The sequence below is a fragment of the Chrysemys picta genome, chromosome 1, assembly GCF_011386835.1.
Source record: "Chrysemys picta bellii isolate R12L10 chromosome 1, ASM1138683v2, whole genome shotgun sequence".
NCBI lineage: Eukaryota > Metazoa > Chordata > Testudines > Emydidae > Chrysemys > Chrysemys picta.
Genome location: NC_088791.1, coordinates 24,663,416 through 24,689,267, shown reverse-complemented (window position 1 = coordinate 24,689,267; position 25,852 = coordinate 24,663,416). Strand labels below are relative to the sequence as shown.

Sequence of the window (25,852 nt, the reverse complement as noted above, 5' to 3'; positions counted from 1 at the left end):
GTGGGCAGCGTGGGCCGCCGGAGACACGCGGCGAAGAGAGGCTGCGGGGGCAAGACTTGTCCCAGGCAGGGAGGCCGGCGGACAGGGGCGAGGGGCCAGCCGGGGTCCCCATAAACTTCCCCGCTGCTGACAGGGAGCCCCGCGCCTCTCTTGCTTGGCTGCGCTCCAGCGGCTCGCCCCGCCTGGAAGGAGCCGCTGGAGCGCAGCCGAGCAGGAGAGGCGTGGGGCTCCCTGCCGGCGGCGGGACGCGCTGCATGTGCCCACGGCAGGCTGGGGGGCAGGAGGCTCTGCAGGGCTGGGAAAAGCCCTGGCTCCTGCCCGTTGCCCAGCCTGGAGCCCCACAGGTGACCGGCCGCTGCTGTGGCTCGGCTGTGCCAGCCCTGGCCCCTTGCACGCCCGCGCCGTGGCCAGCCCCGGACTTTGTTTCTTGTCTCCCCCCCTGCCCTCTTTATCCCTAGCCCCTTCTGCATCGGGGCCAGCTTTTGCCCTGGGGTGGGCAGCACGTGCGCCCGGCGCGGCTGGGGCCTGCTAATGCCCCCCCCGCCCCTGCGAAACTGCTTTTTTTTTTTTTTTTTTTGGCTCCGCCGCCATTTTTTTTTGCTCCCCCCCCCCCCCCCCCCGCGTCCCGATATTTCATCCCTGTGGTCTGGTCACCCTAACCCCACCTAAATTATGTAGGGCTGTTTAGATATGACTAAATAAATGCCAGGGGTAGCCAAATTTACTGACCTTCCGAGCCACATACAGTAATCTTCAGAAGTTCAAGAGCTGGGGCGTGTCTGCCGGGGCTCGGGGATTCAGCCTCATGGGAGGCACCAGTAGGTGCACCACAAAATCCCCCTCCTGTCTGAGAAGAAGTCAGAGGCAATACATGGGGGGCATGCCACATGCCCTCCCCCAAGATTTTTGCTAGGGTTTGCTGGCCCCACTTGGTCACATGGTACTGCAGGGCCCCTTCCCTGCACAGCAGCTGCTGGAGCCAGCAAGCTGTAGGCTGTGGCCCTGTGGAGAGTCAGCAGGAAACAGCTGGGAGCTGCAGGGAGAACTGCTGCTTTTGCTGCTGCCTCTCCCTGAAGAGCTAACACAGTGGCCCCTCTCTGCAGCTCCCAGCTGTTTGCCACTGCCTCTCCACATGGAGCTAACATCTGGGAGCTGCTAGGAGGGTCGCTGAAGGCAAAAGAGGGGCATTGACTCAGGCTGTTGGGGGGCGAATCTTTAAATTGTGCCCCCCTCTCTCAGCAGGCACCATTTGTCTCTGGCAGAACCCCGAGCCCTAACACCCTGCCGCAGGGCAGAAGCCCCGAGCTCCCCCCTCCCAGTCTGGTAGGTGGAGAATGACAGGGCTCTGCAAGCTGTACTTTAACTGTAAAAGAGCTGCATGCAGTTCGCAAGCTGGGATTTGGCCACTTATTTTCAATTGAATTTCTTAAGAATAGAGCTCAAGCTACATTTTTCATTTGGTATGTGCATCTTGTTAAACGTAGGTCTTTGGGGGGGGTTAAATATTTGGTTTTCAAACTAACATTATAATCCACCTATCTCATAGTTCTTTTAACATCTTTTCAAGAACTTATTGGCCAAACAATGTGTATTCAAATTGCACAATTAATAAGATGACTGCAGAAAAACATTTTCCATTAATAAAATCTTGACGGTTTCAATATTTAGACTCATGTGGAAAGTCTTACATTACTATATGTTGCAATTACTCCTTAAGACTCATCCATTGTACTATGGGAATATCCATATCAATCTTCTGAGAATCAAAAACCAACTCTTCTCTCTATAGCTTCATGATGACTGATCACTTTTTCATACGTAGCTATGGAATACCTCTTTAAGAGAATAAGCCAGTTGTTCTCACACTGTGGTATATGTAACTTCCAGTTATATGACATGTGGTTATTGAAATAAGAAAGTATTGTAACGACACTGATTAAAATTACAACATTAGTACACCAACACAGATGCTGTACTCAAGGTCTTAAAATTTATGAAACACTGAAATAAGCTGTATTGGAACCATTTCTCCATATAGTTATGCAAATCACAAAAGGTGCCTCTATACTCTTTTCAGAAGCAGGGAGGGACTTCATTTATAGTTCTCAGGACTTGTCTACACAGTGAGATAAACACACTAACTGGCCCACATAGACCTGCTGACGTGCACTAAAAGTTCCCTACTGTGCGTTAACATAGTACTGTTTGAAATAACATGCACTAGAGAAGTTTTAAAGTGCGCCAAGAGGGTCTACATGGGCCATTTAGTGCACAATACTTTAGTGTGCAGTAGAATTTACACCCCACTGATGTGCACTACTGCACTGCGTAGAAAAGCCCTTAGTTCCCTTCATTGTGAGATGTCTGAGGCCTGGCCTACATTTAAAAAAAATCACACCCCTAACCGATAAAACTATGCTGGCAGGAGCCCCAATGTAGACACTGTTATAGCTAACTGACATAGCTATATCGGCAACAGTACTTTGTTTTTTTTGCCAGTAATGCTTGTTCAAGGAACTGGTATATGTCATACCAGCAAAATAATTCTGTTGCCAGTATTGGATACATCTCCACTAGTAAGGTTTAATAATATAGCTATATTAGCAAACACTTTCTAGTGTAGACGAGGCCCAAGTTCAATGTGAGCAACTTGCACAATTGGGGCCTTAACACATAATCTTTTATAAATGAATAGGAACCACACTCTATCTTTATTTTATTTTCTTCCACTGTGAAACTGTTTATATTACATCCAGAGTAACAACAGTTTATTAGTCAAACTCCAGACATTTTCCAGAAAGAAAGGCACATATCCAAAAATAAAACATAATTTTTCCTTAGGTTATGCCTTTTAGCATATTTTGTCTCCATCTCTTTCATGACAAAGTTTAACACAATGAAAGCTAAAGTCCATCCCAATCCTTTTAGTGTTTTCCAGTAATTTAAATTCTGGTGCAGGTTTTTTGTTTTTATTCTGCATTTTGCTGTGCAAGCTCAAAAATCGTTTTGCTTTGAAAAAAGAATTGCAGTTATCTATTAGAGCAAATTGGATTTGTCTAGAGCTTAAATTATTTGGTTTTGACTACAGGAGACAAAGTGCTCAAATGCACTTCCTTTTTCACACACACGTCTGAAATCTTATTTTATTGCTGTTCCTCAGAAGCAATATCATCTCAATCTCACTGATGTCTATTTTACTGAACTATGTCAGTTTATTGTAATTGCTACCCTCACTCTCCAATTACAGGTGAAGAATGCTCAATTTCAGTTAGGTTACTGTACTCAGGGTTCTTGGGGGACCAACAGTCCAAATGTCTGCTGAGTGATAAATACAACTAAACATAGAGCCTCGAAAAGGCTTCTAAATTAGCAAGGGGAAATGATACTAGAAAGATGAGAGCCATATTAATAGGTAGGTAGGTAGATAGATAGACAGATAGATAATCAACAATATGGAGGAATTAACTGAACATGTGCTGGTAATTGGGAAATTCAGTGAAGGTGATGATAAGCTATTTAAATTCAACTTACTAAGGAATGGGTTCACTGAACAAAAATATATTAAACTTCAGGAAAGCTCCTTTTGGGGAATTAAGGAACCTAGCCAGCCTGGTGCATTATGAGGAAACACTGGAATCCATGAATGTGCAAGAAGACTGGGGAATTCTGAAAGTCAACAAGAGATACCTGGCACAAAAGAGCACAGTTCTTAGTGGGGGGGTGGGCCAAACAAGCACTCTAAGTCAGTGGAGCCTTGTAGAAAAAAGATAACTCCAGAAAAAGAGCAAACAGAGTAATTCTAGGCAATGTGGTGAAGGGGAATATGATTTTCCCCCAATACAGTATATTGTGGGAGCAAGCAACAGCATGTAATGTATCATTAATAAATAACGCAATAGCCAATATCCCTGTGTGTCAGACATTCAACCTCTCTTCATTCAAACCCCCCAGGACTCCCACAAGGGAAGCAGCTATAGTGCTCCTGTCTTGGCTGGTGTACGCTGGGCATGCACAGAGATCCATGATAGTAGCAGATAGGGTGTGGGTGATCTATGGCATACAGGCAAAGGCTGGGAATGGGGCAGCACACCCTTCCTGTTTAAAGCTAGGAGAATTTCTCAGAATATTGTTTTGCTAGAAATAACCAAACCACTAATAAGACAGTATTCAAATACTAAATAAGGCAAATATCCTGTTGTAACAACAACTTTTTCTCCTCCTCTGATTTACTCTTCTTTCTAATCATCCAATCTTTTCTTCATTTTTTCACCATCTATGTTTTCTTTTAAACTAAATTTTCTGTCATTGTCCATCCGTCTTAAATATTTCATTTTATTTTCTCCTCTAAAGCCCCTCTCCTTTGTCCCTCTAATTCCACCTGCAATTTTTTTTCATTTCCCTCCATACCTCTCCATTTTCTCCCCCAGTTTGGTCTCTTCTGCCCCCTCACCTGATGCTCTTGCAATGGGGTCAAGATACTGCGGGTTCCTCTGAATGCAGGTGATGAGAGAAGGTAAATAGTTGACAGAGTGAACTTTTGAGTGTCAGTCTCCTAATGACGGTGAATATACAGCATTGATTGGAGCAGTACCAGTAACAGGACATACTGGTGAGTGTACACCTAATACAGTACATTGCTCACAATTCTCCTTATCTTACTACTAAAAACAGGGTAACAAACAGGATAGGAAATCAGGAAAAACAAACAAAAATGACTAATGGGCTAGACAGATTGATTTTTTGGAACTAGCTAAAGATCAAAGTGTGTAAAGCTTGACTCCATGACAGCAGGAGAGGGTATGCAGCTGTCATCTATAAATATCTGAAAGGTCAAACAACCAGAGGAAGAAGTATTGTTTAGAGTGGTCCCAGGAGATAAGTAGGAGTAGTGGGTTGAAACTGAGCAAAGAAAATTTTGGGCCAAACATCAGGAAGCATTTCTTAACAGTCAGGCTGTAGAATTGTTTTCCAAGGGAAATGGCGGAAGAAGTCCCACTACATGGGTCACTTGAGATTAGACCGAAACAAAGCACCTGCTGTGACAATTTGGTGAATCTCTTTGTAAAGCAGAAGGCTCACACTTTCAGTGGGATTCTGACAACTGTGCAAGAGCTGCTGGGGAGGCTTGGGGAAGTTTCAAGGCCTAGGCAATTGGGCCACAGGGTTCCCATTGCCAAGAGGGGTGTCACAAACAAAGTCTACACCTGGAGTGTGTGTCTAGAGGCTCAAAGCCAGAGATAATGTCTAAACTCTGCCCCACCCCAACAAGCTGAAGGCATGGGGATTCAGCATTTGGATCCCCTCACAACAGTCTCATGAGTGTTCAACAGGGGGTGCGCAACCAAATCTTGTGACACCCGCATATATTGTAGGCAACATTCCTTCCTTGGCAACCAGATAGTCTAAATGACCTAATGCTAACCATTTCTGATTTTACTATTCTATTTCAATTGAATTCCCTCTATATTAAGGAAGCAGAGAAAAATAATCACACTCTGTGAATAATTCAAATAGTCATCCCCTCAAGTGCCTGATAAATGAAAAATACTTTTGCTTATAATAAATATTCATAAATGAGATAGGTAAAAATAATGAACAAACTGAACTATTCTCAGGTTTCTGTCTTTATTTACTAAGTTATTCTGAAGTATCAACCAGAAATGACAAATTTCCCTTTCCACAACATAAATCTGTGTTTGATATGGTAATGTGACAAAGTTCTCCTCTATCTTGGTGGGTCCTGCGCTTATTGGCAGATTTTCTTGCCTCAGAGATTCACCATGTGGGTTGGGGAACAGCCCAGAGACCTTCCGCTCTGGAAGAACCCACAGTCCAGGTCAATTGGGAGGTTTCGGGGGTAACCCGGGCCTGCCCTCTACTCCAGGTTCCAGTCCAGGGCCCTGTGGACTGCAGCTGTCTATAGTGCCTCCTGTAACAGCTGCATGACAGCTACAACTCCCTGGGCTACTTCCCCATGGCCTCCTCCAAACACCTTCCTTATTCTCACCACAGGACCTTCCTTCTGGTGTCTGATAACGCTTGTGCTGCTCGGTCCTCCAGCAGCACGCCCTCTCACTCTCAGCTCCTTGCACCTCTTGCTCCCAGCTCCTCACACTCCCACCACAAAATGAAGTGAGCTCCTTTTAAAACCGAGGTGGCCTGATTAGCCTGCCTTAATTGATTCTAGCAGCTTCTTAATTGGCTCCAGGTGTTCTAATTAGCCTGCCTGCCTTAACTGGTTCTAGCAGGTTCCTGATTACTCTAGTGCAGCCCCTGCTCTGGTCACTCAGGGAACAGAAAACTACTCATCCAGTGACCAGTATATTTGCCCTCTACCAGACTCCTGTACCCCACTGGTCTGCGTCTGTCACAGTAATCGTATATTTAAACAGGATTGAATGGATTTACATGACGGATGAATTAGAAGCACGGTATTCATTTCCAAATGTCTGTCTTAAGTTCTCTAAGTAACTTACACAGCTGCCCCTTTTAGCAATGTGGAATAAGCAGAATTAGCAATAACAGAAAGATGGGAAGTATTAGAGACAAGTTAAATCTTATGAGAGAGTCCTCCAAAATTTGCCCAACTGAGTCCTCATTGGCAGATTTCAGAAACCCAAGAGCCACACTTAGTTTGTTTATAGTTCTGGCTGCCCTCATCTTTAATACAGAGCTAGAGCCTATTGAGAGCACAAGTCTTAGGGTATGTCTACACTACGAAATTAGTTCGAATTTATAGAAGCCGGTTTTATTGAAATCGGTTGTATACAGCCGATTGTGTATGTCCACACATAAAATGCTCTAGGTGCTCTAGTCGGCAGACCGCGTCCACAGTACAAGGCTAGCGTCGACTTCCGGAGCATTGCACTATGGGTAGCTATCCCACAGCTATCCCACAGTTCCCGCAGTCTCCGCCGCCCCTTGGAATTCTGGGTTGAGATCCCAATGCCCGGATGATGCAAAACAGTGTCGCGGGCGGTTCTGGGTACATGTCGTCAGGCCCCTCCCTCCCCCGTCACAGCAATGGCAGACAATAGATTCGCGCCTTTTTATCTGGGTTACCTGGGTTACCTGTGCAGACAACATGGAGCCCGCTCAGCACAGCTGAGCTCACCGTCACCATATGTCCTCTTGGTGCCGGCAGACGTGGGACTGCATTGCTACACAGCAGCAGCTGCTAACTGCCTTTTGGCGGTAGACGGTGCAGTAGACTGGTAGCCTTCATCGGCGATCTGGGTGCTGGCAGCCGTGGGGCTTGCCTTTTGGCAGTAAATGGTGTATTATGACTGTTAGCCGGCCTATTACAAGTCGGGTCATCGCACGTTAGCAGAGTCTTCCCCGAGCAGCCGATTGTGCAATAGGCCTGAAGACCATCGTCATACACCGCCCCGTATTTGCTGCCAAGCACCCAGAAAGATGCCGAGGGCTATCAGTCACGCTGCACCGTCGTCTTAAGATGTAAAAAAATAGATTTTTCTCTGTATTCATTTGCTTCCCCCTCCCTCCGTCAAATCAACGGCCTGCTAAACCCAGGGTTTTCAGTTTAATCTTTGGGGGGGACCAGTTTGTGACAGTTGTTTGTGTCTCTCCCTGATGCACAGCCACCATTCTTTATTTTAATTCCCTGTGCCTGTACGCCATGTCGTCACTCGGCCCCCCTCCCTCCTTCCCCTAGGCCGTCAGATACTACGTTTGCGCCACAGCTCGAGCCGAGAAGCGGTTCGCGCCTTTTCTTTGAATTCTGGGTTGAGATCCCAATGCCCGGATGATGCAAAACAGTGTCGCGGGCGGTTCTGGGTACATGTCGTCAGGCCCCTCCCCCCTCGTCACAGCAACGGCAGACAATAGATTCGCGCCTATTTACCTGGGTTACCTGTGCAGACAACATACCACGGCAAGCATGGAGCCCGCTCAGCTCAGCTGAGCTCACCGTCACCATATGTCCTCTGGGTGCCGGCAGACGTGGGACTGCATTGCTACACAGCAGCAGCTGCTAACTGCCTTTTGGCGGTAGACAGTGTAGCATGAGTGATAGCCGTGGGGCTGGCAGCCGTAGTGCTGCATTGCACCAGCCCCTTCCAGGCGATGGTATATTATGACTGGTACCCATCGTCGTCATACTGGTATGGCTGTCAATCATGGCCACCTGGGCAGACATGCTACTGTTTTGATGATGACGGTTACCAGTCATAATATACTATTTTCTGCCAATTGCCCAGTATTGTCTGCTAAGCACCCAGAAGAGGCCGAGGGCGATGCTGGGTGCTGGCGGACGTGGGGCTGGCAGACGTGGGGCTGCATTGCTACACAGCAGCAGCCCCTTGCCTTTTGGCAGATGATGGTATTTTATGATTGGTACCCATCGTCGTCGTATTGGTATGGCTGTCACTCATGCTGCAGCGTCGGCTGCCACCTTAAGATGTAAAAAATAGATTTGTTCTGTGTTCATTTGCTTCCCCTTCCTCCGTGAAATCAACGGCCTGCTAAGCCCAGGGTTTCCAGTTTAATCTTTGGGGCCACCATTCTGTGTGACAGTTGTTTGTGTTTCTCCCTGTTCCTGTACCTGTACGCCATGTCGTCACTCGGCCCTCCCTCCCTCCCTCCCTTCCTCCCGCCCTCCTTCTCCTGGTCCATCAGATACTACTTTCGCGCCTTTTTTCTGACCAGGCGCCATAGCTAGCACTGGGATCATGGAGCCCGCTCAGATCACCGCGGCAATTATGAGCACTATGAACACCACGCGCATTGTCCTGGAGTATATGCAGAGCCAGAACATGCCAAGGCGAAACCCGGACCAGGCGAGGAGGCGATTGCAGCGCGGCGACGAGAGTGATGAGGAAATTGACATGGCCATAGACCTCTCACAAGGCACAGGCCCCAGCAATGTGGAAATCATGGTGTTACTGGGGCAGGTTGATACCGTGGAACGCCGATTCTGGGCCCGGGAAACAAGCACAGACTGGTGGGACCGCATCGTGCTGCAGGTGTGGGACGATTCCCAGTGGCTGCGAAACTTTCGCATGCGTAAGGGCACTTTCATGGAACTTTGTGACTTGCTTTCCCCTGCCCTGAAACGCCAGGATACCAAGATGAGAGCAGCCCTCACAGTTGAGAAGCGAGTGGCGATAGCCCTGTGGAAGCTTGCAACGCCAGACAGCTACCGGTCAGTCGGGAATCAATTTGGAGTGGGCAAATCTACTGTGGGGGCTGCTGTGATCCAATTTGCCAGGGCAATGAAAGACCTGGTGATAGCAAGGGTAGTGACTCTGGGCAACGTGCAGTCAATAGTGGATGGTTTTGCTGAAATGGGATTCCCAAACTGTGGCGGGGCCATAGACGGAACCCATATCCCTATCTTGTCACCGGAGCACCAAGCCACCGACTACGTAAACCGCAAGGGGTACTTTTTAATGCTGCTGCAAGCCCTGGTGGATCACAAGGGACGTTTCACCAACATCAACGTGGGATGGCCGGGAAAGGTACATGATGCTCGCGTCTTCAGGAACTCTGCTCTGTTTCGAAAGCTGGAGGAAGGGACTTTCTTCCCGGACCAGAAAGTGACCATTGGGGATGTTGAAATGCCTATCGTGATCCTTGGGGACCCAGCCTACCCCTTAATGCCATGGCTCATGAAGCCGTACACAGGCAGCCTGGACAGGAGTCAGGACCTGTTCAACTACAGGCTGAGCAAGTGCCGAATGGTGGTGGAATGTGCATTTGGACGTTTAAAAGCGCGCTGGCGCAGCTTACTGACTCGCTCAGACCTCAGCGAAAAGAATATCCCCATTGTTATTGCTGCTTGCTGTGCACTCCACAATATCTGTGAGAGTAAGGGGGAGACCTTTATGGCGGGGTGGGAGGTTGAGGCAACTCGCCTGGCCGCTGATTACGCGCAGCCAGACACCAGGGCGGTTAGAGGAGCACAGCAGGGCGCGGTGCGCATCAGAGAAGCTTTGAAAACGAGTTTTGTGACTGGCCAGGCTACTGTGTGAAACTTCTGTTTGTTTCTCCTTGATGAACCCTCCAACCCCCCCCCCCCCCCGACCCGGTTCACTCTACTTCCCTGTAAACCAACCACCCCACCCCACCCTCCCCTCCCCTCCCGCTTGCAGAGGCAATAAAGTCATTGTTTTTTCACATTCATGCATTCTTTATTAGTTCCTTACAGAGGTAGGGGGATAATTGCCAAGGTAGCTGGGATGGGTGGGGGAGGAGGGATGGAAAAGGACATACTGCATTTTAAAACTTTAACTCTTATTGAAGCCCAGCCTTCTGATGCTTGGGCGATCATCTGGGGTGGAGTGACTGGGTGGACGGAGGCCCCCCCACCGTGTTCTTGGGCGTCTGGGTGAGGAGGCTATGGAACTTGGGGAGGAGGGCTGTTGGTTACACAGGGGCTGTAGCGGCGGTCTCTGCTCCTGCTGCCTTTCCTGCAACTCAACCATACGCTCGAGCATATCACTTTGATGCTCCAGCAGACGGAGCATTGCCTCTTGCCGTCTGTCTGCAAGCTGACGCCACCTATCGTCTTCAGCCCGCCACCTCTCCTCTCGTTCATGTTGGGCTTTTCTCATCTCCGACATTGACTGCCTCCACGCATTCTGCTGTGCTCTATCAGCGTGGGAGGACATCTGCAGCTCCGTGAACATCTCGTCCCTCGTCTTACGTTTTCTCTTTCTAATGTTCACGAGCCTCTGCGAAGGAGAAACATTTGCAGCTGGTGGAGGAGAAGGGAGAGGTGGTTAAAAAAGACACATTTTAGGGAACAATGGGTACACTCTTTCATTACAAGGTCGCATATTTCAGCTTGCAGGCAGCCATCGTAGGCCACAGTGTTTTGGCTTTTTTAACCTTCTTAACATGCAGGAAAGGTTGCAAACAGCAGCGCATTTCCCATATCAAGGATGAATTGGGTTGTCCATTTAAAATGGGGTTTCAATGTAAAAGGAGGGGGCTGCGGTTTCCCGGTTAACATGCGGCACAAACACAAGTAAACCCCCCCCCCCCCCACACACACACACGATTCTCTGGGATGATCACTTCACCCCTCCCCCCCACCGCGTGGTTAACAGCGGGGAACATTTCTGGTCAGAATAGCAGGAACGGGCGCCTCTGAATGTCCCCCTTAATAAAATCACCCCATTTCAACCAGGAGAGCTTTCTGGAGATGTCCCTGGAGGATTTCCGCTCCATCCCCATACACGTTAACAGACTTGCTTGCTTTTTTTTTGTAATGTTTACAAATATTTACAAAGTTACACTCACCAGAGGTCTCCTGTGTGCCCTGAGGGTCTTGGGTGAGTTCGGGGGTTACTGGTTCCAGGTCCAGGGTCACAAACATATCCTGGCTGTTGGGGAAAACGGTTTCTCCGCTTCCTTGCTGCTGTGAGCTACCTACAGTACCTCCATCGTCATCTTCCTCGTTCCCCGAACCGTCTTCCCTGTGTGTTTCTCCAGTGAGAGAGTCATAGCACACGGTTGGGGTAGTGGTGGCTGCACCCCCTAGGATCGCATGCAGCTCCGCGTAGTAGCGGCAAGTTTGCGGCTCTGCCCCGGACCTTCCGTTTGCTTCTCTGGCTTTGTGGTAGGCTTGCCGTAGCTCCTTAATTTTCACGCGGCACTGCTGTGTGTCCCTGTTATGGCCTCGGTCCTTCATGGCCTTGGAGATCTTTTCTAATACTTTTCCATTTCTTTTACTGCTACGGAGTTCAGCTATCACTGCTTCATCTCCCCATATGGCGAGCAGATCTCGTACCTCCCGTTCGGTCCATGCTGGAGCTCTTTTGCGATCCTGGGAGGACTCCATGACGGTTACCTGTGCTGATGAGCTCTGCGTGGTCACCTGTGCTCTCCACGCTGGGCAAACAGGAAATGAAATTCAAACCTTCGCGGGTCTTTTCCTGTCTACCTGGTCAGTGCATCTGAGTTGAGAGCGCTGTCCAGAGCGGTCACAATGAAGCACTGTGGGATAGCTCCCGGAGGCCAATAACATCGAATTCCGTCCACACTACCCCAATTCCGACCCGCAAAGGCCGGTTTTATCGCTAATCCCCTCGTCGGAGGTGGTGTAAAGAAACCGGTTTAAAGGGCCCTTTAAGTCGAAAGAAAGGGCCTCGTTGTGTGGACGTGTCCAGGCTTAATTCGGTTTAACGCTGCTAAAGTCGACCTAAACCCGTAGTGTAGACCAGGCCTTAGACTGAGGTGTTCCACCTTGATTTGAGCAGCTTGCAGCAATAGGACACAATGAACAACTCCATGAGTTACAGTTTATCCATTTGTGTTGTATGAAGTTTATTCTGCCCGTGCTTGTCTTTTATAATTGTTTTACTGATTGACAATAAAAGAAGACATCTTCTATTAGATTCATTCATTCTTTTTAAATCAATGAGGCATTTTTTGATTGCAATATTGTATTCTAAACAAATTCTGACAAAAGCCCACAGATTACAGAGTTTTTTACATCTCTTACAGACAAGTACACAGGAAGTCTGTATTCCTCATGGCTATTCTTGACTGATTTGGTAAAACACACTCCTACGGTTAAATTCCTAAAATGGGAAGGATGGTCTTATGGCTAAAACACAGGTTTGGAGCCAGGTGATCTGAGAAGAGTTTCACTTCAGAGTCTATGCCAGGCTGAGCCAGAGTAGATTCTGGTGCTGGATGTCTATCAGCAAAATGTCTGCCTGACAGGTTACTCAGTGACCCATAATAAGTCATCACACATCCTGAAGTCGATAGCACTGGCCAACAGTAGGGACAGGCCTGCCAAGCGAAACACTAAATCAGTGCATCCTGGGTGCAGCTTCCACTTGTGCTCCTATTGGGTTCCTGAAGGATTTCAGAGTTGCGCGCCACTAAAATAACACCCAGCAGAGAACAAGAGTGAAAATATTCCTTGCTGGTCCCATGGGAGACTCCCCCTATGTTTGTAGCCACCCTCATTGATTGTACTTTCCTCTGTCAGTGGGGGTGCAGCTGCCCCTGGGATATAGTCCCAGCTCTGATACAGCCTCTTGTGGAACCTTGGGCGGGTCTTTAGCCACGTGATCACATACTAGTTTTCCTGATGGACCCCTGCCTCTGTCAGTGCACAGGATGAAAGTGGTCAGTAAAACAAACTGCTGCTCAGTATGTATTTTTACCTCATGTTGTGTGCACTCATGCTACAAACACTGCATACTATCCACCTCCTGCACTAAACACAGCGGGGGTCTTGTGGCTCTGCTTTATTTACCATCCAAGTGCTTCAAGAATGGCACAAAACTGCTCTCAAGAGACTAGAGAATCTAGCCCTGTACTTCTTTTCTTTCTTTAACTACCTGAAAAGTAACTGGAACCTCACAACTCAAAGTAATACTGAGCTCATTTAGAATCAGGAGAAGGAAAGTAATTATTTTGTAAATTACAGGTCAATTGCAACCAGAAGGCTATAAAAATACACGACTTCAGTTACCCAATCTTTTTTATAAATAAAGATAATATTGACAAACTGGTAGGAGACCGAAGTGCTGAAAATAGTGGAAGTTACAACCAGTAATTAAAAAACGTATTTACGTATGTATGCTAAATACATACTGGATTTAATTAACAACACATGAGAACAATGGTGCATTGAGAAAAAAATGGCTCTTGGAAAATTTACCGTCTATGTAATGTAGATTCCTCACTGAATCTCTCTTATCTAATCAGAGTGCCATACTTCAAAAACAGTGTCTCTTGAGCTCTTACTAACTGTCACACTAGCAAGACACTATATAAAAAAACAGGCACTTTACAAGCCCTGTGCTGTTATGGTAAATACTCCAAACACACATTCTATATACATAAGATGAGGCTCTGAAGAAACAGTCAGAAAAATGAATGATTCCCCTAAGACATTATCCTTTAATCTTTTCATGCCTCAAGTCATTTCCCCCCTCCCACATCATTCACTGACAAAACCACTCATGCCAAAGAGTTGAAAACACTCTAAGAATAAAATAAATTATTAGTGTCTGATCCAACATAAATGTATGCAGAGTTTCAGACTGCATAAATGCCAGGAGATTATGGATGCTGGCTCCACTACAGACTGATCTATTCAAGATAAACATCAGCGGATAGCATAACACCAACCCAACCCCCTTCCTCCCTTACAGAACCCTTCTTGCATACTGCTGTGGGCATTGTGCAGGAGATGGATAGGAGAGGGGTACAGGTTCAGTAAATTGTATCATATCATGATACAAAGTTCCTTTTCCTGCAAATTTCCTGTAATTCTAAATGGGGAACCATCATCAAGCAGGTGCGTTTCTAATGGGGTCACGCAGGGATCGGTTCTTGGCTCTATACCATTTAACATTTTTATCAATGGTGTGGAAGAAAACATGGAATCATCACTGATAAAGCTGGCAGATGACATAAAAACTAGGGGAGTGGTAAATAATAAAGGGGATAGCTAAGTGATTCAGAGCAATTTGGATTGTTTGGTAAACTGGGCGCAAGCAAACAATATGAGTTTTAAGACAACTGAATATAAATATATACATTTAGGAGCAAAGAACATAGGCCATACTTACAGGATAGGGGACTCTTTCCTGGGAAGCAGTGGCTCTGAAAAAGATTTGGATAATCTGCTGAACATGAGCTCCCGGGGTGACACTGTGGCCAAAAGAACGAATGTGATCCTGGGATGCATAAACAGGGGGATCTCAAGAAGAAGTAGAGAGGTTATCTCTATATTTGGAACTAGGGCAACCAGTGCTGGAATACTGTGTCTAGTTCTGGTGCCTACAATTCAAGAAGGATGTTGATAAATTGGAGAGAGCTCAGAGAAGAGCCATTAGATCAATTAAAGAATTAGAAAACATGCTTATAGTGATAGACTCAAGGAACTTAATCTATTGATCATAACAGAAAGAAGGTTAAGGGGTGACCTGATTAAAATCTGTAAGTATCTATATGAGGAACAAATATTTAATAATGGGCTCTTCAATCTAGCAGAGAAAGGTATAACATGGTCCACTGGCTGGAAGCTAAAGCTAGACAAATTGAGACTGGATATAAGGCATACATTTTTAATGGTGAGTAATTAACCATTGGAACAATTTACCAAGGGTCATGGTGGATTTTCCATAACTGACTATTTTAAAATCAAAATTGGATTTTTTCAAAAAGATCTGCTCTAGGAATTATCTGAGGAAGTTCCATGGCCTATGTCATACAGGAGGTCAGACTAGATGATCACAATGGTCGCTTCATGGAATCTTGAACTCTATGAATCTGTTCGTCTTCCTATTAACACCATGCTGCCTAGAGCCTACGAGTGTAGAACCCCAGGACAGTGAACGGCACAAGCACTGGCTGTTCTATATGTAGCATCCTTGCACTTGTCCTCATTCCTACCCAACCTATTGTGTTCTCTTCTCCTCTGGTTTCTTATTTTAACTTCTAGATTGCAAGTTCTTCAGGGTGGAAACTCTGTCATTATCGGTTTCCATACACATCTATGGTTCCATACATGCAATCATAATAAAATTAATTAAAACATTACTTAATGTCTGGGAGGTCATTCTCCGTCTGGTGGATATTCTAGGGGGACTCACTCCCCAGACTGCTGAAGTGGGGCTAGGGGAGTTTACTCTGGTAACTCTTTTCTCCTGATGGGTCTTTCTTTTCTCTCTCTAGCTGAGCTACATCATGGAGCCAACAATCATGGAGATGTCTTCATGCCATCTGTCCTATTTAATATTCTTCATGGCTGATTCAGTCAGAGTTTGAATATGAATTTCTGTCTATCGAGGGATCTTTCATTACTCTCCTTCCCATAGGGACAGGCAGAGTGATTCCAAAATTACAAGGTTCTTCCAACACTCTAGGAGGGAGGTTTCATTTCTTTTTCTTTCCAAAAGCTGTTGCTATTAACTGGACTGGTACTCAAAGTATAATACTATGGGAAAGGTGGCAGTGAAATGTGTGCTAGGGATTACTGATATAATTACTTCATATGAAAATCTCCAGAGAAACATAGAGAACTTTGCTCAAAGGACCCTTAGTTATGGACCTGTTTTTTTATGATCTGGATGGAGACTCATCGAGGAGCCAGCTCAGCTGGATGTTAGTTATAGCGGAACCCATCTGAGGATCTCTTTTGTCTTGCACACCCCACTCTCTAGGCAGGTACGAAGGGTACCATAGCCTTTCAAGCACTCTGTTTCCCTGGAGCACACCAAGGACCTGATCCTGTGCCCATCTGAAGCCAATACAAAGTGCCCACTGATTTCAATAGTGCAGGCTATAGTCCCAGAAGGACACTACTTATGTTCTCCTAGGCCAGACGTAGGCAAACTACGGCCTGCAGGCCACATCCATCCCGCGGGACCATCTTGCCCGGCCTCTGAGCTCCTGGCTGGGGAGCCTAGTCCCCGGCCCCTCCCCCACTATCCCTCCTCCCCTGCAGCCACGCCACCGCGCAGGCCGTACTCTGGCCCGCCGCTTCCATTGGGCAACATGGGGAGTGCAGTTGGCTCTGGCCAGGTGTTGTGGCTGCGAACTCCTGATGCTGGTAAGGGGGCGGGGAGGTTGGGTAAGGGAGTGGGAGGTCCTTGGGGGCAGTCAGGGAGGAGGGGGCAGTTGGATGGGGTGGAGGTTCTGGAGATAGGGAACAGGGGATAGGGAACAGGGAGGGTTGGGAGTAGGAGTCCCGAGGGTGCTTGTCAGGGGGCGGGGATGTAGATAGGGGTCAGGAGGACAGTCAGGGGACAGGGAGCGGGTGGGGTTGGATAAGGGGGTGGGATCCCGGCAGGCAGTTAGGGGCAGGGGGACCCGGGGGGGGTGTCAGGGGACGAGGAGCAGAGGGCGGTTGGATAGGGGGTGGGAGTCCGGGGAGGGGGGTTATCAGGGGCAGGGCTGTGGACAGGGAGCGGGGGGGTTGGATAGGGGGTGGGGGTCCCAGAAGGGGGCGGTCAGGGGACAAGGAGCAGGGGGGTTGGATGGGTTGAGGGTTCTGAGGGGGGCAGTCAGGTGGCAGGAAGTGGGAGGGGGAGGATGGGGGCGGGAGCCAGGCTGTTTGGGGAGGCACAGCCTTCCCTACCCGGCTCTCCATACTGTTGCACAACCCTGATGTGGCCCTTGGGCCAAAAAGTTTGCCCACCCCTGTCCTAGGCAGAGGGGCTGCATTTCCAACAGGCCCTTGCATGGGCTGAGCAATGTGGAGGAAGATTGTTATACCTTTCTCCCACACCTCTGCATAAGAGCCTGTTATAATCTGACTCTTACCAGTAAGAAAAAATCTTTAATAATTCACTCCAAAGGGACTTCTTGTGTCAGTAAGCAACATCTGGCCCTTAGGTCTATAATCTTATCTTATTGTAATGAGAATAGGGTAAATGAGCATTCTTTTGGTTGGTCCCTTTAGACTTTATAAAAAAGATTCCATATATTTCCCTTAACAGAACCTGTACTAAACCTCCTGATAACAAATAAAATTATTCCATAGCAGATGTTGTGTTTAAAGTTTCTTCAGACAGAAGTTCCAAGTGGAACTTTCAGCAGTAAAAGTTCTCCAAGAAAGTTACATTTCTCTCTCTCTTCCTTTCCCCTGCTCAGTCCTTTTCTGGCCAGTTGTTATTCCCAGAAGATTAAATATTTTGTCTTCTCTTCTTGGAAAGTGTCAAGAAATACAGTACAGTCTTTGAAAAATAAAGCCTTTGTGAACATTTTATTTTGTTGTTACACTAGAAATTTCAAAGATCCCAAAAGGTGGAACTCTAAGTATTTAATCTGATATAAAAAATTTGAGATGTTAAAAAGCTGCTAGAAAAAGGATGGTTAAGCCATATGAACTTGTGATACCTAAAAGAAGAGACATGTTAGGAAAAGTGTAGCTGTTTAAATGGCTAAAATCTAGCATAACACAAATAGAGATAATTTGGCTCCCTGAACCCTGTTCAAAGATCTTTATGCATCCTAGGAGAGGGCAAAGTTAGCAGTGCTGCTATGTTTAACTGAGCCGTTTAAAGGGTTACTTTTATAAAAAAACGATTTTTTAATTATCATGGGCCTGAGTCACACACACAGCTGTGCTCCAGTGGTGATGCACACCCAGTTTAGCAGGTTGATGGACGCTTTGCCTTACTGGACCAGCACAAAGCAGCCAGAGCATACCAGTAAAACTTGACCCACAATTCCATGGGGTTGAACTATTCTATTTCTAAACTAGCTTTACTGTGCAAACTGATTTTGATCAGAGAGTTGTCCTTTCATCCTCTTCTCATCACTTTAAAACACTAGTAAGAATTAATCAATCTGCAATAGCACTGATGAAAAAAGCTAATAGTTAACATCTAAAGCCACCTTACCAGGATTTCAACACTCTGTAAATATAAGGCAGATGCTTTGGGCCAAATCCACTCCTCAGAGCACACTCCATGTAAATGTCTGCAGCTGGAGCACGACTGTTGCCCCATGGGATATGAATGTGTGTGGTAGGGGTCCACAGATCCAATAGCCCTCCATCTTCGGATTCAAGCCACTGTAGGACACAACTGCATGGAGACTATCCGTATTTGGTGTCCCTTATCTGTATGCACACCATCAGTAACTGAGAAAGGGTGGGGGGAGATGTGGCAGCTCGATTTGGACCAGACTCTCAGTTCCTGAGTCGCCTTATATTTCTCACTACAGAGCTCAGTGTGAATGAATCATAGAAGGTATGGAATCCCCCTTCAGGTAGTTGAAAGCTGCTATCAAATCTCGCCTCAGTCGTCTCTTCTGCAGACCAAATAAACCCAGTTCCCTCAGACTCTCCTCATAAGTCATGTGCCCCAGCCCCCTAATCATTTTGTCCACATCCTTTCTGTAGTGGGAGGGACAACAAAACAGGACATAATACTCCAGATGTGGCCTCACCAGTGCCGAATAGAGGGGAATAATCACTTCCCTCAATCTGCTGCCAGTGCTCCTACTAATGTAGCCTAATATGCTATTAGCCTTCTTGGCAATAAGGGCACACCGTTGACTCAGATACAGCTTCTCATCCACCGTAATCCCCAGGTCCTTTTCTGCAGAACTGCTGCTTAGCCAGTCGGTCCTCAGCCTGTAGCGGTGCATGTGAATCTTCTGTCCTAAATGCAGGACTCTGCACTTGTCCTTGTTGAACCTCATCAGATTTCTTTTGGCCCAATCCTCCAATTTGTCTAGGTCACTCTGGACCCTCACCCTATCCTCCAGCATATCTACCTCTCCCCGCAGCTTAGTGTCATCTGTGAACATGCTGAGGCTGCAATCCATCCCATCATCCAGATCATTAACTAAATGAACTAAAGGATGCTTTCAGATTGATTATAGACTTTGCCCATGAACCTTGGTTACAGCTAACCAGGTGCACAGTACAAGTCAGGGAGTACTAAGCTAGCTCTTTGTTACCTTTGCATTCTCCTCATATTCAGCCAGATATGTGTCCCTCAGTGTAGCTTCCTACAGCCTAGAGGTTGCTCTACATTTTGCCAGCTATCCACAGCCTCAAAGGGGCATATGGCAGACAGGGGATGCAAGGGCTCTCTGATACATCAGCATTGGCCAGTGTACGTAAGAGCCTTTGCACTGGTTCGACATTACTGGAGGATCCTGCTATACTGGCACAACCCTCCTTCACCTAACTATACCATCTTTAGTGTTGTTTTGCTCTGGCAGCATTATGTAAAGTGGCCTTAACACAGGGGAGCATCGAGTCATTGTATTCTATTAGCACATTTGTCCTTGCAGTTTTGATTGTAATTCTTTTGCTTTATTGGAAATAAATGGGAGCCCTCACGTGGCCAAAATAATACTCAAAGGCCTATTTTTGTCTTGTTTACACTAGATTAAATCAAGAGTTAATTTGGATTTAATGGAATTGCATTGGTATGGAACCAGTGTAAGGGGCTTGTCTACACAGGAAAGGGTTTTGGCATAAACTGCCTTGAATCCACACACAAAAGGTCTTTTTTCCGGTTTATCTGGAGTCTTGTCCTGCTTAAATTAATCTGCGTTAGAAGTGACATAACTATTTCAGAATTAATTACGTCAGTATAAGGTTATTATGAGGAATGGAACTGGTTTTTGTTTGTTTGTTTGTTTTTGCCAAGGAGGCCTCCACTGAACCCTGGTATATGCTGGACTTTTTGACCCATTTGGAAGGCACCCAAGTGACCCTAGACCCTGACCAGTCAAGATCTCTTCAGCATGCCGAAGCCTATGCCCGAGGACCCAATCCAGCTCCACATAGGAAGGGCAGGTACTGAGAGAATTACCTGAGGTCTTAGTTTTGTCCTTCATGTTCTTGTGTTTGTGTTGGAGTTCCTTTGCACAATACTGGGTTGTGTCCAGGAATACCATTTCTGCATTTTTTCTGTTGGCTGGTTGTAAATCTTTGCATTGCTGTGCATTGTACTCCTGTTAAGATGAGACTGGATGTGCTCTTCTCCCCAGAGGGCAAGGAAGTTCAGAACCACTTGGCAGGACCATGCAGAAGTGCAGTACAAATGTTATGATGGACTCTAGGAATGTGAACAAAGGAATACACCTGGTTGTGTGCCAGCATTTAGGCAGGGAGGTGACATCCAGTCAAGATGATCCCAGAGCAGTAGAGGTCACACAAGGAAACAGACACACTAGTCCAGGTGTGAAGCGGTAGTAGTGGAGGACTGCCTGAAGTGGCATAGCTAATTTGAAATAGGTATGCATCCACACAGTCTTTAAACTGGTATAACTCATTCCGGAATAGAGTTCCATCGCTTCCAAAGAGGATTAATTTAATTTAGTGGGATAAACCACCAGATAAACTGAAAAAAGAACTTGTATGTGTGGATGCAAGAGAGTTTATGCCCCTCCAAAAACCTAAAGTTGCATCAAAAAACCTTATACTGGTTTCACACCAGTGCAATTCCATTAACTTGAAATTGAGTTACTCCTGAATTAGTTCAGTATAAACAGGAAAAGAAATAGGCCCCAGGTGTTGTCAGAGCAATATCCCATGTTCCCTATTGGGCTCAGTTCTACACAGAGTAAGGGAATGATTGCTTTTGTTTTCTAATTTGGCTTAAATAACTACCATAATTTTGAATTAAAGTGGCAGCATTCACATGATAGTTGAAGTTATGTCAGCATTCACATCTGAAATGCCTAGTATTAAAGGTTTATAATCTAGTTGTATAATAATAAATTCTGGTTGTAATTTGTCACTCAGGATTTAAGTTTGGGAGCAATTAGAAATAGATAACACTTAATAGATGCTTTCAGTTAATTCATCTGCCAGTGCAGCAAAGTTCTCTACAATAACTTATTAATGCATTGCCTACTCTACTTTTAACTTGGGAGTGAACAAATTTTGACCCTTTCCCTTGCAATGTTGTTCCAAAGTTTAATACAACTCATTGTCAGAAAATATAACCTAATATTAAACCTAATCTTTCCCCTTTGTTAATTTCTTCCCAGTTCTCCTAGTTATATAGTTCGGCGACCCTAAATATTTTTGCTCCGTCCTAGGGGTTTGCACACCTTAATTATATTATACTTCTCAATCACTGCTTAAACAAGCTAAATCAATCCCTACACTGACTGATACTTTTTGTTGCCATTCTCCAAACTCCTTCAGTTTGTCAGTATCTTTCCGGTAATGACTGCCCAGAATTTTGGCAATGGGTCAGATCTGGGGCTGAGCTGAGAAGTGCTCTGCACAACTCAAGAAAGAGGGCATGACTAGTGGCTTTAAGCCACTTTTGGACTCCTGCAGATATTGGGACCCTCTGGGTATTGATCTAGTCACTGGCATAAATTAAAGCATCCCGAAGGCTGTTATAATTTACACTGACTGCCAACAGCTGAAGGGGCTGTTGGAGCAGCTGGGTATAAACGGTGCAGCATAGGAAGCCCTGCTGCTGTAGTTCTAAACCACTCAAGGACCCCTCCATACTGCAGAATCCAGCTGGGCATAGTCAGGGAAAGGGATGAGGGCCAGGGAGTTCTACATCTGGCTGATATTCTCTGGGGCAATTATCAGCTGCTACAATATAAAGCAGCCCTGAAACTGCTACAAAATGTGCCTTGGGACTGGCCTGTGTGTGTGTGTGTGTGTGTGTGTGTGTGTGTGTGTGTGTGTGTGTGTGTGTGTGTGTGTGTGTGTGTGTCATATAAAGGCCAGTCTCCTCAAAAAGAAGATCTTCAAGAGTGTGTTAGTGTGTTAAGCCCTGCTTCATGTGGAGGTGTGTCTGAATTTCCTTGGTGTCATTCATTCCATTCCGAATGTCAAAAATAACTTTTATTTCTATTACAAACGTACATGGACATTGGGTTATACTCTCCCCACTCTGTATCAATGATCAGCTTTTCACTTCCTTCTCACTGCTACTTGGCCCACATTCTTTGACTCCAGTGGGCCCTTTCACACACAGGTTTCTCCCCAAAGAAGTGCTGCCCTTTTACTCATGTTTTGTATACAAATCCACTGCCCAATTCTCAGTAGCACTCATGACACTACCTACTATGAAAGGTACTATTTCAATACCAAACTAATTGCCGTCAGCTCTTTTCATGCAGCATAGTTCAAGACAGAGAAATTCATTGTTTAGCTGTACAGAGACAGAACGCCAATTATTAAAATCATCAATATTTATCCAGCAGGTAAAATTCAGATCAGACAGGATGGGGACATCTGTCACACCATCTTTACTTTTCAGAAGTTGAAAACTATTCTGCAGAAGTTATTTGTGAAAGTCACATTTTATGTCTGAGTAGCACAACTAAAGAAAAGCCTTGTTTTCTCTTTTCTTTTGGAGGATAAGGAAGCGGGGGGAGGGGGGAGTTATTAAACTGTAATTCCTCACCTACTCCTTGCCCTAGTAAACATCAGTGCATTGAACCAAAAAACAAAACAAGGGCACAGATTGATGCCTTTCAGTTCATTAAGTAAGAAGCAGAAGAGAGTCCCTTATAATCTCCAGTACATCCATTGAGATGGACCTGGTGTTACATTGTGGAGCATTTCAACTTTTCCATTTCTGAAGGTTCTACCTCTTGCTTTTTTTTTTTAAACAATCCCTAGCCCTTCATGTTTAAAGTTCTGCAATATTTAAAGACAAGGGCCCGATTCTGCTCTCACTTCCACTTGTGTAAATCAATAGCAATGCCATTGAAGCCAATAGAACTACATTGGTGTAAAACTAGTGAGAGAGCTCAATCAGGCCATAATTCCCTGGCTACATTTAAGACCTGCTCCTTCACCCTTTTAGTAGTTATCCATGCTTATAAACTGCTGGGTCTGAAAAGTGACCATCACAATTTTGCGTTGGGAGGGCCCTTTCAGCGTGGACTTCACTCTCCGCTGCAGTCTGTCTAATTTGATTTCCTCCCTGCTTTTAAAAACACTTCACTTATAAAAAGATGGTTTTAGAATGATCATTATTATCACTGTATTAGTAGCTATATCCATACCCTTTCAATCCATTTACTCCCCTTTTAAAATTGGGCCCTTTCACTTGCTTCTATGTGTTTGATTTAAGAGGGTGGCATTTTATTACACTGTATTTGTTTCATTTCTTTTGTACAGCATTCCAAGTGCTTTGGCAGGAGGCAGCATTATAGAAATACAATCACTGGGCCAAAACTTGCATTTCTAACTCCACTATTTAAAAATTGAATAAGGGGCTTAGGAGCTTGCTAATTATTAATATAATAATGATCATCATTACAATACAATAATAAATAAACTAATACTTATATGGAATTATCCATCATTCAGATTTAAAAGTCATGCTAATATTAAAGCTGTATGTATGGTGAAAAGGCTGATGATGTAGCGCTGAATAATGCCTCTGCAGAAGATGAATCACAACTGGGAACTGGAAAGGGGAGAGGCAGCATGACCACCCCATCCTCCCACTTCCCACATTCCCTAGGGCTATATAATAACAATGTTGCTTCCATAGTATTTACAAATGAAAAGATGCCAGCCATCACCTTATGTAATCATTTGTAAAACAACTGAAAATTATAGTGTCCTCAAATAGAGGGAAAACATGGCAAACCAGGATTTCATCGAAGGATATACACAGTCATCTTATTTAAAGTATATTCCTTAATTCAAGAGTTCTGAGTTAAAAGGGAAATTCTAATGTTTATTCTACTGCCATACATTACCCAAATAGTAGAATAGTAGGGGTGAAATCCTGACCTCATTTAAATCAATCAGAGTTTTGCTGCTGACTTCAATGAGGCCAGGATTTTAATCTACATGTAGTGGTGTTGGGAATGGTTAAGCAATTTCAGTTAGTCTCTGAATATTTTACTATATAGGAGAGTTTTGCACAATTTAAAGAACCCACCAAATGATAAAGAGTGGATTTCTGTGGCACAGATAAACTGATTATTCCTCACAGAATTAAATCTGAGACTTTTCCTGTGCATAATGGCAACTAAAGGGTTAATAAGGAAACTGCCTGTCTGCTCAGCTGGGGTTGATTGGTGGCTTCAAAACAGCTGTAAAGAGGAAAGGGCTGCCTGGCACAGGGGTGGGGTGGCTGCAGGGCCAGCACAACCCATTAGGCGACCGAGGCGGTCGCCTAGGGTGCTACAATTTGGGGGGCGGCGACCGCAGCGGTATTTCGGCGGCGGGACCTTCCGCCACCTCTGTGGGGAGCGGCATTTCGGGGCGGTACCTTCCGCCGCCTAGGGCAGCAGAAAAGCTGGTGGTGCTCCGGGGTCGCTGCCAGGAAAGGAGAACCCTTGAGCAGACTGTCAAGGAGCTGCCACCGAAGTCTACTGTCCAGAAGGAGAATCTGGAGAAAGCTTAGAGAGGAGGCGAGGTGGGAAGCAGCTCAGGGAACAGCAAGGGACTGGGAGGGACTGGTTCTATCTGCTTCACACAGGGGCCTGGAACTGTCCATCCTTTGCCAGGGTCATGGCACTCCTGAATCTTTACTACCTCAAAAGGGCAGAAACTAATAAGGGCCTGGCCAGAGGGCTGGGGTCATAACAAGAAATCAATAGACACAGAACTAAATGATTGATAGCAGGAAGGGGAGAAGCTGTCAGACTTGGTGTAGCACTCCACAGAGCCACAAGGGTAAAGGCAGCCATGGGATGCTGTGTTAATTCAACATACTTGATTTATCAACGTTTTTGTCATGTTTTTCACATTCTTTTATAGCTCTGAACAAGCTTTTCCATGCTTGTATTTACAGTGCTGCTCCACACCATCAACATCTATTTTCTATGTATAAGATATTTGTAATGGGTATTATTACCTGTGCATATTCTCTGCAAGCCATATTTAGAGCAAATATCCCTATCCTGACAATATTTGTTGTTTCTAATACTGCTCTCACGTATGCTATTTTTTAAAAAAATGCCATTCTGTCCATTATATACACTGTTCTTCAAATCCTTCAATATTCTTTATATTTTATAATTAAGTTTTACAAGCAACAACAGTCTAAATGCATTTGTGTTAAAATGCATTTGTGTTTTAGAAAAAGTTATTACATTTCTATGTATGCACATTAACATTTTTCTGAACATACATTTCATAAGGATTTTCATTCCATGGACTTAGTATACGGACTACAAAGTTTCGTTGACATATGGAGGCAGAAAGGTCTATCAAGTCAGTTATCCACAAATTAAGTCTCTGACCAGGTCTTGACAGGTCAGTGATGAAAGCGTACTGAGCCAAACCTTTCCATTTAAAGGGGGTGGGGAGAGAAAAAACACAGACGTCGTCTTGTTTACCAATCTGCAATGCTTAACCCTTTGCTTTGTAATTTATTGATATGAAGTCTGTGATCATCTATGAAGCCATGGCTGCCATTTTTCAACATGCCATGGCCTGGAACTT

The 25,852-nt window shown here is 45.5% G+C and overlaps 2 protein-coding genes across 10 annotated transcripts in view; both read right to left on the bottom strand.

The window, feature by feature from the left end:
- The window catches only part of MAGI2 (membrane associated guanylate kinase, WW and PDZ domain containing 2), a 1,106,753-nt gene that overhangs the window by 429,575 nt on the left and 651,326 nt on the right, over positions 1-25,852 (bottom strand). The window lies entirely within an intron of this gene.
- LOC135973200 (uncharacterized) lies at positions 10,130-16,591 on the bottom strand. The gene is made up of 2 exons (XM_065555124.1): positions 11,266-16,591; positions 10,130-10,717 (listed from the first exon to the last, which is right to left on the bottom strand). The coding sequence occupies exons 1-2, from the start codon at positions 11,804-11,806 to the stop codon at positions 10,248-10,250; spliced, it is 1,011 nt and encodes a 336-aa protein (XP_065411196.1). The 5' UTR covers positions 11,807-16,591; the 3' UTR covers positions 10,130-10,247.

Excerpts from the sequence above, each read along its gene's own strand:
- LOC135973200 (XM_065555124.1), bottom strand. The coding sequence starts at position 11,806 with ATGGAGTCCTCCCAGGATCGCAAAAGAGCTCCAGCATGGACCGAACGG. Across the intron at positions 10,718-11,265 it reads GGGCACACAGGAGACCTCTG|CTGCAAATGTTTCTCCTTCG; the intron begins GTGAGTGTAACT and ends CTCCTCCACCAG.